Source organism: Ailuropoda melanoleuca, chromosome 18 (genome assembly GCF_002007445.2).
Source record: "Ailuropoda melanoleuca isolate Jingjing chromosome 18, ASM200744v2, whole genome shotgun sequence".
NCBI classification, from domain to species: domain Eukaryota; kingdom Metazoa; phylum Chordata; class Mammalia; order Carnivora; family Ursidae; genus Ailuropoda; species Ailuropoda melanoleuca.
The window spans coordinates 21,628,688-21,641,529 of record NC_048235.1 but is presented as its reverse complement, the minus strand read 5'-3'; the positions used below and the strand labels follow the sequence as shown (position 1 = coordinate 21,641,529).

Sequence of the window (12,842 nt, the reverse complement as noted above, 5' to 3'; positions counted from 1 at the left end):
TCACACAGCTGGTAAGTGATAGCAAGCAATTCAAACTCATGTAGTCTGGACCCAGGGCTCACAGTCTTTACCCTGATACTTTTCTGCTTCCCAGGACCCTCTGAACTCATGCTGAACTCTCGGCAGTGGTTGGATTTCTGAGATTTTCCTCCAAGGATCAGCTGAGGCCTTATTTATAGGACATTCTTCCCCTCCCCAGTTCTGTGTTCCCACCTTCCTCATTCTCTTACAAGTGTTCTTTCAAAACCCCTCTCCTATACACTCTTGCACCCAGCTGGCCATCTCTGTTTCCAGGAAATCCAAACTAAGACACGTTTTAAAAATATACGTTCATGCTCTAGACACACTGTACTTGTTCCCATTCATCCATTTATTTCTAATTTACATCAGAAAGTGTGTCTTTAATATTATTGTGCTACTCTGAGGTCAAACTTTTAAAGTGAGTCTTCATCACAAATAACATCCCAAAATTTTGTACTTACATTGAAAACGATACAATATGAACCTGGCTAACTTGTCAAGTTTAAACCTAGTTCTTCCACATGAAAACTATTTTTCCTGACAAAGTAGGTAATTGTTACTTTAATACTTTCATAAATAGATATACCAGGGGATGGAAATACCAAGGACAGAATAGAATCAATGGTAACACTTTAGTAAGTTTTAGTGTTTTTGTCAACAGATAAGATAGCACTAGGGACCGTGGTGGGTATATGCCTTGTAGCAGGTGCAGAGGAAATATATCCAGCTCTGAAGGCTAGAGAGATGCAGAAACAGTGAGTTGGAAAAGTATTTAAACTTTCTAATTGTGCCTTCCCCGGCTTTGTGTCAAAACTCAGGGTCAGTGTGTAATATATGTTATGTAGCCTCCCACTTCTTGAAATATAATTATAAGCAAAAGCTCAGTTACACTAAAATGATATTTATTTTGGTTCCTCTGGTTATATTTGCTACACAGAAAGAAAGAAAAAGTATAAATTTAGATCTACTGAAGTTCTGACACAGAAAAGGTTTTATACTGTTACCATGAAAATTACAAAATGACCAGTGGAGGGAAGAGGCATGATATAGAGAGAATGGAAGGAGGCCAAAAAGCCCATTCAAGATCATAGTCATCATTAAGTTATTTCTAATGTCACATAATATTCTTTCTTTGAAGCACTTATGAGATTCTCTTTCAAAATGATTTATTCTTGTTACTTATACTGTGACCCTACCAACATTTTCCTCAATCCATTAAATATTCTGCACGTAAGGAAAATCCTCTGGTTTATTTTGAAGAGGCACATTTGGTGTTCATTTTCTATGCTCAGCCAGTGGCCTCATGAACTTCTATTTGACACTAAATCAGCCTTTTGAAGCATCTCTTCCTTTTATATTCAAAACACATTTTCCTTTGAAATTACTTACTCTTAAGAACCATAAACTTTATTTAGTGGAGTATGTTTAATTGTCAGTAGTTTCACATTGTTTGCACTCATCTTGTTCCCTTTGTTATCAACATGATTTCAACAAATACCATAGCTAATTCCTATTTTCATTGAGCTTTAAGGAGGTTATTCAAAAGCAGAGGTGACCTATTTAGTGTTGCATTCGAAGAACAGTTATGGACTATTTCAAGTGATCAGCTTGCTATGGATGAGAAAACAGAAACAGGAGGCAATTTTTAAAGGGAAGCCGATTTGTCTCATTAAATTAAAAAAATAACTATAAATATTCAGCATAGGGTTAAAAGGAAACCCAACTACCACCATCTTTTAAAACTAAAAGCTGAGCAGATACATATTACTCATTAGCCTCTTCAGAGTACCCAGTGGTAAATTTACGTTGAGTTGGAGATCAGCATGGTCTGCAGGTAGACAGCCGAAACCTAGTTGGTTTGTTAGTTTCTTGGGCTTGAAGAAGAAGACAGGAAATGCTAGACGGGTCAGTTTGGGAGTTATCCACTTACGTTTGATATGCTCAACTTAGATATGCTACAACTTAGATAAAGAATATAGATGACATAAAAACAGATGGGGCAGGCTTTGGTGAAGATGGTGCTAGCTGGAATATTTTTGGCAAATAATTATATTAATCTTGAGAACGAAAATTAAATGAGACTAATCTAAACTCACCTTATATCAATAAGGAGGATCAGTTATTTCAATAAAATTAGTAAGTATCTTGGCAGCAAATGATCATTTATTATACATTTTCTGATACCTGAGAAAGAAATGTAGTTAGACATTTACCAAAGACTTAGCAAAAGTTTCTTAAAGTAATTTAGTAATATCTGTGTGAGCTTGTTAACTTTACAAGCATACTTTGTTTTATTGGGTTTCACTTTATTGCATTTTGCAGGTATCGCCTTCTTTTACAAATTGAAGAATTGTGGCAACCCTGCTTCAGGAGCAAGCGTCTCAGCGCCATTTTTCAAACAGCATTTACTTACTTTGTGTCTCTGTCACATTTTGATAATTCTCACAATATTTCAAACTCTTTCATTATCAGTATATTTGTTATGGTGATCTGTGATCAGTGATCTTTGATGTTACTACTGTAATTGTTTTGGGGTGCCACAAGCCATGCCCATTACTATGAAGAACTTAATAAATGCCTGTGTTCTAACTGTTCCACTGATGGGCCTTTCTTCCTCTTCTCAAGCCTATTTCCTGAGGTAGAACAACATTGAAACTAGGGCGATTAATAACCTATAGTGGCCTCCAAGTGTTACAGAGAAAGAAAAAGTCAGATATCTCTCACTTCAAATCAAACCATGAAATGATTAAGCTGAGTGAGGAAGGCATGTTGAAAGCTGAGAAAGGCTGAAAGCTAGGCCTCTTGTACCACTTAGCCATGATGTGAATGCAAAGGAAAAGTTTTTGAAGGAAATTAAAAGTGCTACTCCAGTGAACACATGAATGATAAGAAAGCAAAAGAGCCTTCTTGCTGATATAGAGAAAGTTTTAGTGGTCTGGACAGAAGATCAAATCAGTCACAATATTCCCTTAAGCCAAAAGCTAGTCCAGAACAAGGCCCTAACTCTCTTCAGTTCTATGAAGGCTGAGAGACATGAAGAAGCTGCAGAAGAAAAGCTGGAAGCTAGCAGAGGTTGGTTCACAGGGTTTAAAGAAAGAGGCCATTTCCAGAACACAAAAATGCAAGGTGAAGCAGCAAGTTAACCAGAAGATCTAACTAAGATAATTCATGAAGGTGGTTATATTCAACAACAGATTTTCAGTGTAGATTACAGAGCCTTCTACTGGAAGAAGACACCATCTTGGACTTTCATATCAAGGGGGGGACAGGTCAATACTTCGCTTCAAAGCTTCAAAGGAAAGACTGAGTCTATCTCTTGTTGGGGGCTGATGCAGCTGGTGACTTTAAGTGGAAGCCAATGCTCATTTACCATTCTGAAAATCCTAGGGCCCTTAAGAATTATACTAAATCTACTCTGCCTATGCTCTATAAATGGAACAATCAAGCCTAGGTGACGGCACATCTGTTTACCACACAGTGTACTGCCTATTTTAAGCACATTGTTGAGACGAAAGAAGGAAAGAGTTCTTTCAAAATAATACTGCTCATTGACAATGCACATATTCACCCAAGACCTCTGATGGAGATGTACAATGAGATTAATGTTGCTTTCATGCCTGCTAACACAATATCCATTCTGCACCTGTGGATCAAGGAGTAATTTAAACTTTTAGCCTCATTATTTAAGAAATACATTTTGTAAGGCTGTAGCTGCCATACATAGTGATTCTTCTGAAGGATCTGGCAAAGTAAATTGAAAACCTTCCAGAAAGTTTTCACCTGTCCAGATGTCATTAACAGCATTTGTGATTCATGGGAAGAGGTCCAAATATCAATATTAACAGGAGTTTGGAGGTTGATTCCAACATTCAAGGATGACTTTGAGGGTTTCAAGACTTCAGTGAAAGGAAGTAACTGCAGATGTGGTAGAAACAGCAAAGGAATGGATGAAGAGTTGCTTCTTATGGATGGTTTCTGGAGATGGACTATACATCTGCTGAAGAGGCTGTGAAGATTGTTGAAATGACAACAAAGGATTTAGAATATTCCATAAACGTAGCTGATAAAGCAGCAGCAGGGTTTGTGAAGATTGACTCAAATTTTGAAGGAAACTCTACTGTGGGTAAAATGCTATCAAACTGCGTCAGATGGTACAAAGAAATCGTTCACAAAAGGATGAAACTTCATTGCTATCTTATATTAAGAAAATGCCACCTTAACCTTTAGTAATCAGCACATGGATCAGTCAGTAGCCATCAACATCTAGGCAAAACCTTCCATCATCAAAAAGATTATGACTTATTGAAAGCTCAGATGATGGTTAGTATTTTTGAGCAATAAAATACTTTTTTTCTTAACTAAAGTACTTTTTTAAATTAAGGTATGTACACTTTTTTAAAGACATGCTATTGCACACTTAATAAACTATAAAATAAACAGAACTTTTATCTGTACTGGGAAGCCAAGACATTCATTTGACTTGCTGTACTGTGATATTCAACTTAATTGTAGTAGTCTGGAAACAAGCCTGCAATATTTCCGAGGTATGGCTAAATAGCAAATGAGCAAACTTTTTCGGAGTGGCCGTATCGTTTGGCCCTCCCAGCAGCAGCAGTGTACGAGAGTTCTAGTACCTCTACATCCATTCTAGCACTTCGTGTTGTCTAAACCTTTTTTAAAAATAATTGCAATTATTATGGTTTATGATTTCTCAGAGCTTTTAATGAGAAAATATGTCTGATTAAAGTCTTAGTATATAATATTGAAGGGTTTATTCTCCACATATATTTACTCAAAATTCTCCAATGTGGCATAGGTGCTGATAAATTTACTGATTCATTTAAAAGTGGTTCAAAATGCTAAGAAATCAAGCTTTGGATGTGGAGAATAAGGAGATTCAATAATAACTTAGGAAGACAAATTATTCTTTTAGAACGATCTGCCCTATCCACCCCCCAGAAAAACTTACATGATGGTTTATGAGTTATTTTCAGTAATTTTTATAAAATGATAAAGACTGGCAAAAATAATGTAAGATTAGAGATTTTTTTTTCTAAATGTTATGACATGAGAGTAGATAGTTTCCAAAAGTTATGAGTTATTAACATGCTTTCATTCTTTAAAGGGAAAGGTGTAAAGGAGGATGGAATATTAAAATGCATTAGACTGAGCATTTAGAAAACAAAACAGCACACATGTGATCTCAGAATGGAAGATTTAAAACAAACCATGTCAAAATTGGATCAATACATGAAGGGAATGTATAGAATTAGATATTCTTAATTTCAGGCAAATACATGACAAAATATCCACAGATACTATTGTGGAAAAACGTTGCAAGTGGACCGAGAGTTGATTACATACTTTAACCACAGAATGCTGATTAAAGGATTGATAGCAAACTCGAAGTAGTCTTAAGAGATTTTGGTAATACTGTTTCCTCATTATGAGGAGTATGTTGTCAGGAATCCAATAAATACCTGGATACAGAAGAACCGCTCTTCAGTTTTCCGTCTTCCTCTACTCAATTTTCTATTCCCACCTTTCTCTTCTATTCCCAGCTTTCTTTTTCTGATTATGCATTATCTGACTTGTAATTTCTCCAAGACTACACATAAGTATAGATACTTAATCCAAAGCGAGACAAAAAAGAAGCTAATGTAGTTAACAGACCTAGACCATCATAGATGTAACGGCCCTCCATGGTGTATCTCCTCTATTCCATGACCAGGCAATTAGCATTGTTCTATAGCTATGGGCTTGGCTGAGACCTCATCTAGGGCTCCTGATACTGAAGTAAATGATCTTCTGTGCACATATGAATCCTTAAATTTTATTTAGCTTCCTACCACCAGATGTTTTTCAATAATTAGTCCCATAAGCTTACATTTGTGAACAGTATGCCCAATTAACCAAATTTCTGAAGATAAGTTTCTTATTAAGACCAACACAAAACTGCATGTTCAATAAGTCAATTATGTATGAAACTCAAAGCACCTATAATTCTGAGTTTCCACAAAGGGAGCCTCATTAAAAACAAAGGTCGGTCCAGTGTATAAATTAGAGAGTCATTAATTTTAGATAAGTCATATAGTTATAATGCTAATTAAATATATAAAATATGAAATCAGGAACCACTCTTTTGCTATTTCGTTTACTTCATTCTAATTTTATCTTTCACAAACTCTGTAATATATCATTTTTATTTTATCAAAATATTAATATTAAAATTTAAACAGTGAGCTATAGTCATAGCACATTTTGAATAACTTTATGTAATCATAGAATAAAATGGTTATTCATCTCTTTGCTGTTTTCCTCCGTTATACAGTTAGAAATACATAATGAGTTCTTGCATTAAATTTATTGAAAAAAAATCTATATTATCTCCTTTAATCATCATATAAAGAGAGGGACTGGCTTAGGTAAAGCTGATTGAGGAGTATGCACTTTTCAAAATGTCTTAATGGAACCACCATTTCTCACTTTATCCTATTACCCTCATTCCTAAATACTCAAGATCAGACGTATTTCTTTGACACCTATAGGCATTATTACCAAAGATCTTAGTTTGAAACATGTATGTTGCCTAGAAGGGGAGAAAGTTCAAAGATGTTCTTGTATCCATGAAAGCATTAGTATCCACTGACAACTTTAGTGGATTAGCTACACATGGTCTTGAGAAGTAGAGACCAACCACGTAACACAGAGCACTCTTAAGTGGAGCTGGCCTCATAGAACTATGACTGATCCCAGACTCGGGCATGGAGTACCTGGAAGGAGAAGGAGGAGAGAAGCTAGCAAGGGTTGGAAATGGCTAGCCAAACCATCTATTTCAGAATTTGGTCTAGGCTTCAGGAAGAAAAATTCTTTGATTCTGCATATTTAACACTACAAATACTTGAGAATTTAGTTGAATATTTGAGACAAAGCATTTTTCTGTTTTTAAGGTAATAACAAACAGTAACACCACAAAAGTAGTATCATGATTCAGGATGTTCAAACAATTGATATGAAATACTCCTGTGAGGGGCACCTTTGTGGCTTAGTCTTTTAAGCATCCAATTCTCAATTTCGGCTCAGGTCATGATCTTGGAGTTATGAGATTGAGCCCTGCACTGGGCTCCCCACTCAGTAGGGAGTCTGCTCAATCTTTTCTCCCTCTATCTCTCCTTCTCACCCCCTACCCCGTCCTCACATGCTCTCTCTCAAATAAACAAATCTTTTTTAAAAAATGAAATACTCCTGTAATAAAACTTTTCAAAACATGCACACTATTGTCTTTTCTTCAGACACTGTAATTCTTGTTACACCTGAGTTGCACAGATTAAGGGTCCTAATTTTTATGAATGCCAGCCTCCTCCTAATATCACAGTCATCTGCTTCGATGTAGTATTTTCTCAAATTGATTAATATTAGTTTAGTTAATTAATATTAGCAATGAGCTCTGAAACATCAACAATGCATTTGATCATTTAAAACGTGTGTGCCATACTCAACCTAAGTGTTCTGTTGATCTATTCTCCCAGATTTACACAGCCTATTCTACATAAAATATTCATTCTTATTAAGTTGTCCCAGACTATTACAGCATTCTTTAAGTTAAAAAAAATGAGTCAATGACAAAAAACATAAATTTGGTACGTGAGAATAATCTGTAACCTTCTACTTTTTATATGTCCTACACCATCTGCAGTCAATTAAGTGATTCCCAGGTGTTCACAGTAATTGCTTTAACGCAAGATTACATGTCACTTTAGGGGTCATTAAATATTTATTATAAAACCCTCATCTACATTTTTCTCCATTCATTTAGGGACAAAACATGCTGATGTTTATTTTTGACAAAAATAAACAAACTGATTGGACTTGTTGAATAATTTTGTGGATTAAACATCATTAAAAATATCTTTTTATAAGTCAAAATTTGGTGAAAGAATAAAAACAATGATGCTGATCTAGTTGTGCTTATTTACATTCTTCATTTTAAGTGAAAAATATGTACTTATAATTTGTGGCTAAGATATCAAAAAATCGAATCAGATGTCATTTTATCAGGACTAGTGTATAGTGGGGAATTCAATGGGTCTGAGAATTCATTAACTGATTTCCTCTCTAAAGGTAAAAATAGATTTTTTTAATGGGGATAATCCAGCATAATATTCATTTCATATAAAGCAAAGTAAAACCAAGAGCTTTGGCCAATTGTACAGAATTATATACGTAGAGATCTAATAAAAAATACAATAACTAACATACACGTAAAGTGTTCCAATATATGTGAAGTGTTCCAAGTACTTCACATCTGTTCACTTACTCAATTCTCACACCTACTGTTATGAGATGGAAACTTATGCTATCCACATGGAAGCCTGGAGTATGGAGGATGCCCTGAGTGACCTGGTCACAGTGCTGGGAAGTGACAGACCTGGGATTTAGCTGGCTCCAGAATCCAAGCTCTTAAACTATTAAAATACAATTACTTTCTAAAACTACTTTCTGACTAAAGTATGGTATCTAGATGAATATATTCTTCTAGAACATTTTGATATATAAATCACATAATTATTCACAAAATATTGTTATTAGTGAAAAATCCACATATTTTTGTGTTTTGAAAATAATTTTCACTGAACTTATGTTCTGATATTTTTTGTTTTTCTGTAACATCTCTTAATAATTAGTCATAACTAGGGGCGCCTGGGTGGCTCAGTCCTTAAGCATCTGCCTTCGGCTCAGGGCGTGATCCCAGAGTCCTGGGATTGAGCCCTACATCAGGCTCCTCTGCTGGGAGCTTGCTTCTTCCTCTCCCACACCCCCTGCTTGTGTTCCCTCTCTTGCTGGCTGTCTCTCTCTCTGTCAAATAAATAAATAAAATCTTAAAAAAATCCTAATAATAATTAGTCATAATCAAAGTGCCTTTCTAGCAAGAGTGTTTTGTGACAGGCTATAAATCTTTGGATATATAGATTAACTTAAATTTGTGGAACATTAAAAAATGCTCATGGCTTATCTAATAAACATTGTATAATAAATTCTTAATAGTAACATAGTTATTATTAAAATTATGTGATTAAATTATGTGAATAATTTTAGAAATTATGTGATTTTATTCACTGCTTGCATTGCTGAAGGTTTATTTTGCCATGATAGGTGACTAATAAAAATTTTTAGAAAAGCTCTTAGACTCAAATTACCTTGTAGCATATTGTATTGAATAAAATGCTGATATCTCAATCAATCCTTCGGTGTGTAGTAGCAGACTCAAAATGTTTATTTAAGTGTTCTGCTAGCTTTCTTTCCCAGTACTTTCCTTACACCAATTCTATGGGGGAGCCTGTGTGCTGTGTGTGCACTCGCACGTGCGTGTGTGTGGTCTGCCTGCCTGCCTGTCTTGGATGTTGGAAATATATTGAGGTGGGCAGAGGGGCATGGACACAGTTAAGAGTCTTAGGGTCTTCAGGTTTTGCTAAAGGATATCAATTTTATCATCAGTTCACTTCACTTCTGAACTGAAAAGACCCAGCGACAAACACTAACGTTTTGGGTTCTCACTTCATCTGACCAATGACAAACCCAGGTGGAAGTATATATCATAAGGAATACTTAATAGGCAGATAAGCCTAAATTTTTAACACTGAATTACGCTGAACTAGTAAATATGTTCTATTTCTCGCTCTCACAATTATTCTATCTAACGGCACTTTGTGGTCGTGCTCTGAGCATTCTTTAAAGCACCATGCCATAGTGTTGGCCAATCCTTAAAGCATCATGCTTCTTTTGATGGAGAGTTGATAAAAATAGTGTACACTATATCATCCAGTTTTCTTTCTATTAAACAGCGTGTACATTTTGTTCAGTATATGTGAGAAAAAACCCCTGGTTTTCCATAAAAAATTCAGATGTTTCTTCTTAAACATAGTGAGATCATGTCATTAGTCACATTTCTCTTTACACCTTTACACCAGGAAGGTCAATGTGGTTTAGTTAACCATTATATACGATACAAATAGCTTCCACATGGATAAAGAATATACTTTTTTATATAATTATATATATGTACATTTTAATTTTTCATCTCTTCATAAACTTACAATATTTTAAAAATGGTTGTTTCATCATAAGGACTTTATTATTATTGTATATTGACTCAAAATTATGAGAAAACAAATCAAAGAAAAATATTCTCCTTACAGAATCTCCTTACAGTGCCTAATTGTTCTCATCAAGCATATCTTCTCTCATCATAAATAAAACAAATTTGATTTTAAGTGTATATAGCTAATTGACAGCTGCTAGAAAAGGCAGAGAACCAATAATGAGGCACACCTGCCCCCTCAAGACTCCCACTTCCTGACTGGCTCTCTTGTAAATCCCCTTGGGCAATGAATCCCCTTTGGCACCTCAGACCTCAGAAGAAACCAAAAAGTCAACTCTGCTGCAGAAGCTGTCTGTAATTGTTTTTATTTTATGTAGTGTTTAATCCTCAAAATGTGAATTATGAAAAGCAAACTAGTACTAAGTGTTAATATCATTTTGTTTAATTTCTTGCAAATGACACTCTGTCTTATTATCATATAGTAAGACTTATTGAAGGCAGCCATGACTCTCAGCTTTGAAGAAGTAATGAAGAAAGACAGAAAAATGAGAAATTACAAATTGTAATTAAGGTTGCTATATAATTTGGATATGTCACTGATTCTTGATAAATGGAAATGAAAATATCCAAGATGAGTCAATGATTCTGACAATAAAAGTTAGCAGTTCCTGGGAGTGAAATTTATTCTCCAAAATTTACTGAGGATTAAACAAGGAGAATTATGATGATATATGAGATCTTAGATGAAGCATAAGATTGTGACTCTAAGCAGATTTTAAAAGTAAATATTTATAACAATGACATTCCAATTATTTAATATCCAATTACTATTAATGTTTTACTGAGATAATGTGATAGATGTAGAATTATGGACCTTCTTATCATGCTTACACCACAGGACCACACAGCAACTATTCTGGATTTCCCAAACATGACTGCTTGTGACTGAAATTTAAATGAGGGAGGCTACTGAAAAAAAAAAAAGTAAAACAAAACTAGCTCTGCCCATTAATATTATTTCTTGTTCAACTTTTCAGTTTATCCTCCTTTTATTTTTATCTTCCAGTATTCGACTAATGTTGATTAGTGACCAAATTTGGTGACTAACTTTTATGATGTGAACATTATGTAAAATAAAATTGAATTATTATAAATAAAGTACATTGTATTTTTTGGGAAATACATATATGCTAAAATATAATTGCATCTTTGGCTTCATAAAGGCAAATAGCATATTGTAAAGTGTTTCATATACCTATAAAGGAAGTAGACACAATCAAATTCATGTTTATAAATCTCACATTTCAAATGCCATCTTCTTGTGTAATTTAAAAAGAACTATTAGAAACATACATTTGTATTAAGGTACTCAATTTTTCAGTAAGATAAAGACAACTCATTCCTCAAAATTGTAATTTATTATTTATAATATACTTTTATATATACACATATATTATCAATATTAGGTAATTGCCCCACAAAAAATAGAGCATTTTAAATATATTTTGACAGTTACACACAAATCTTTTTATTATTTTACATAATTATCACTGACTTTTTATTTTCCTGTTTTCTTATAAAAATGAGTCAAATAATTATGCCGTATAATATGAAACACTAATTTTTTGACAATATGAGAAAACAATATTTTATCATTAACTTATATTTATAACTTCCAAAGCTAGAAAGCTTAAAATATAAGTAATCTCAACACCAAATTTATAAGTAATTGATAAATGTTAAGATATATTATATTCAACTAATATGTCATTTCTAGTTTACTATAGCAGACAATATCTCTTAGGAAATTATTTACATAAAACTAAGGATACGTAGACCACATGATGTTTTATCTCATGTGTTTTAGTCTGTTTACTATAACTTAACACACACTAGGGAGATATTTGTTAGAAAAATGGTGCATTTCATAATTTAAGAGTAATAACAAAATATATGTAATTGTCTCATAGGAACACATTGACAAGAGTAAGAACTATCAAATAGAGGAAACTATAATTAGCTTATGAAAAATCAAATCATATGCAAGATAATTGGGCTAAAAAAGGATGTCTAGTTTTATATTAGAAAAATAATAGAGTTTTATTTTCGCCAGTTCACACAATCACAAAGCTGCAAATGGAGTAAGATGGTATGAGCAATCTTTACCCCCAAAGCACTCACCTACTGTCAGCTGTCCAGTTAACTGCCCCATGTGATTTCTTGCATTCACTGTTACATTCCTGTCAGACTGTAAGACCAGTGGACTATCCTGGGAAACATGTATAAAATAAAAAAATCAAATAAAAAATAGAAATAGAGTCAAACGTAATCTCTAAAACTATATTGCATTTGTTTGGGTATTACCAAAATTCCATTTCTTTGTTTTATATTAAGCATTTATTTTAACATCCCAAATATTGACTGGACAATATGAAAAAAAAATACAAGTGTTTCATCATAACTACTTGGCAGGATAAGAATGTTTCCACTTTGGTAAATGGACACTAACTATTTGATGCAATAATTTCCAACTCTACCGACTGCTGTACATCCAAGGTGTAAACACTCCTCTCCTCTCCATCTCCCAGTGGGATGTATGTCTACCCATGGAGATGTTTTAGACCCCACCCAAATGAGGAAGTTCCTTTTTAAGTTGAATTTGCAACTTTCAGATCCCAGCTGAAATGTCATCTCATCAAAATTGCTTCCCCTACAAATTTAT

The 12,842-nt window shown here is 34.1% G+C and overlaps 1 protein-coding gene across 1 annotated transcript in view; it reads right to left on the bottom strand.

Moving 5' to 3' along the window:
* SGCZ (sarcoglycan zeta) overlaps positions 1-12,842 on the bottom strand; it is a 1,089,907-nt gene that overhangs the window by 98,855 nt on the left and 978,210 nt on the right. The window contains exon 4 of the mRNA XM_034647674.1: positions 12,302-12,389. Coding sequence (XP_034503565.1) covers positions 12,302-12,389 — 88 coding nt within the window. The remainder of the gene's footprint in view (positions 1-12,301; positions 12,390-12,842) is intronic.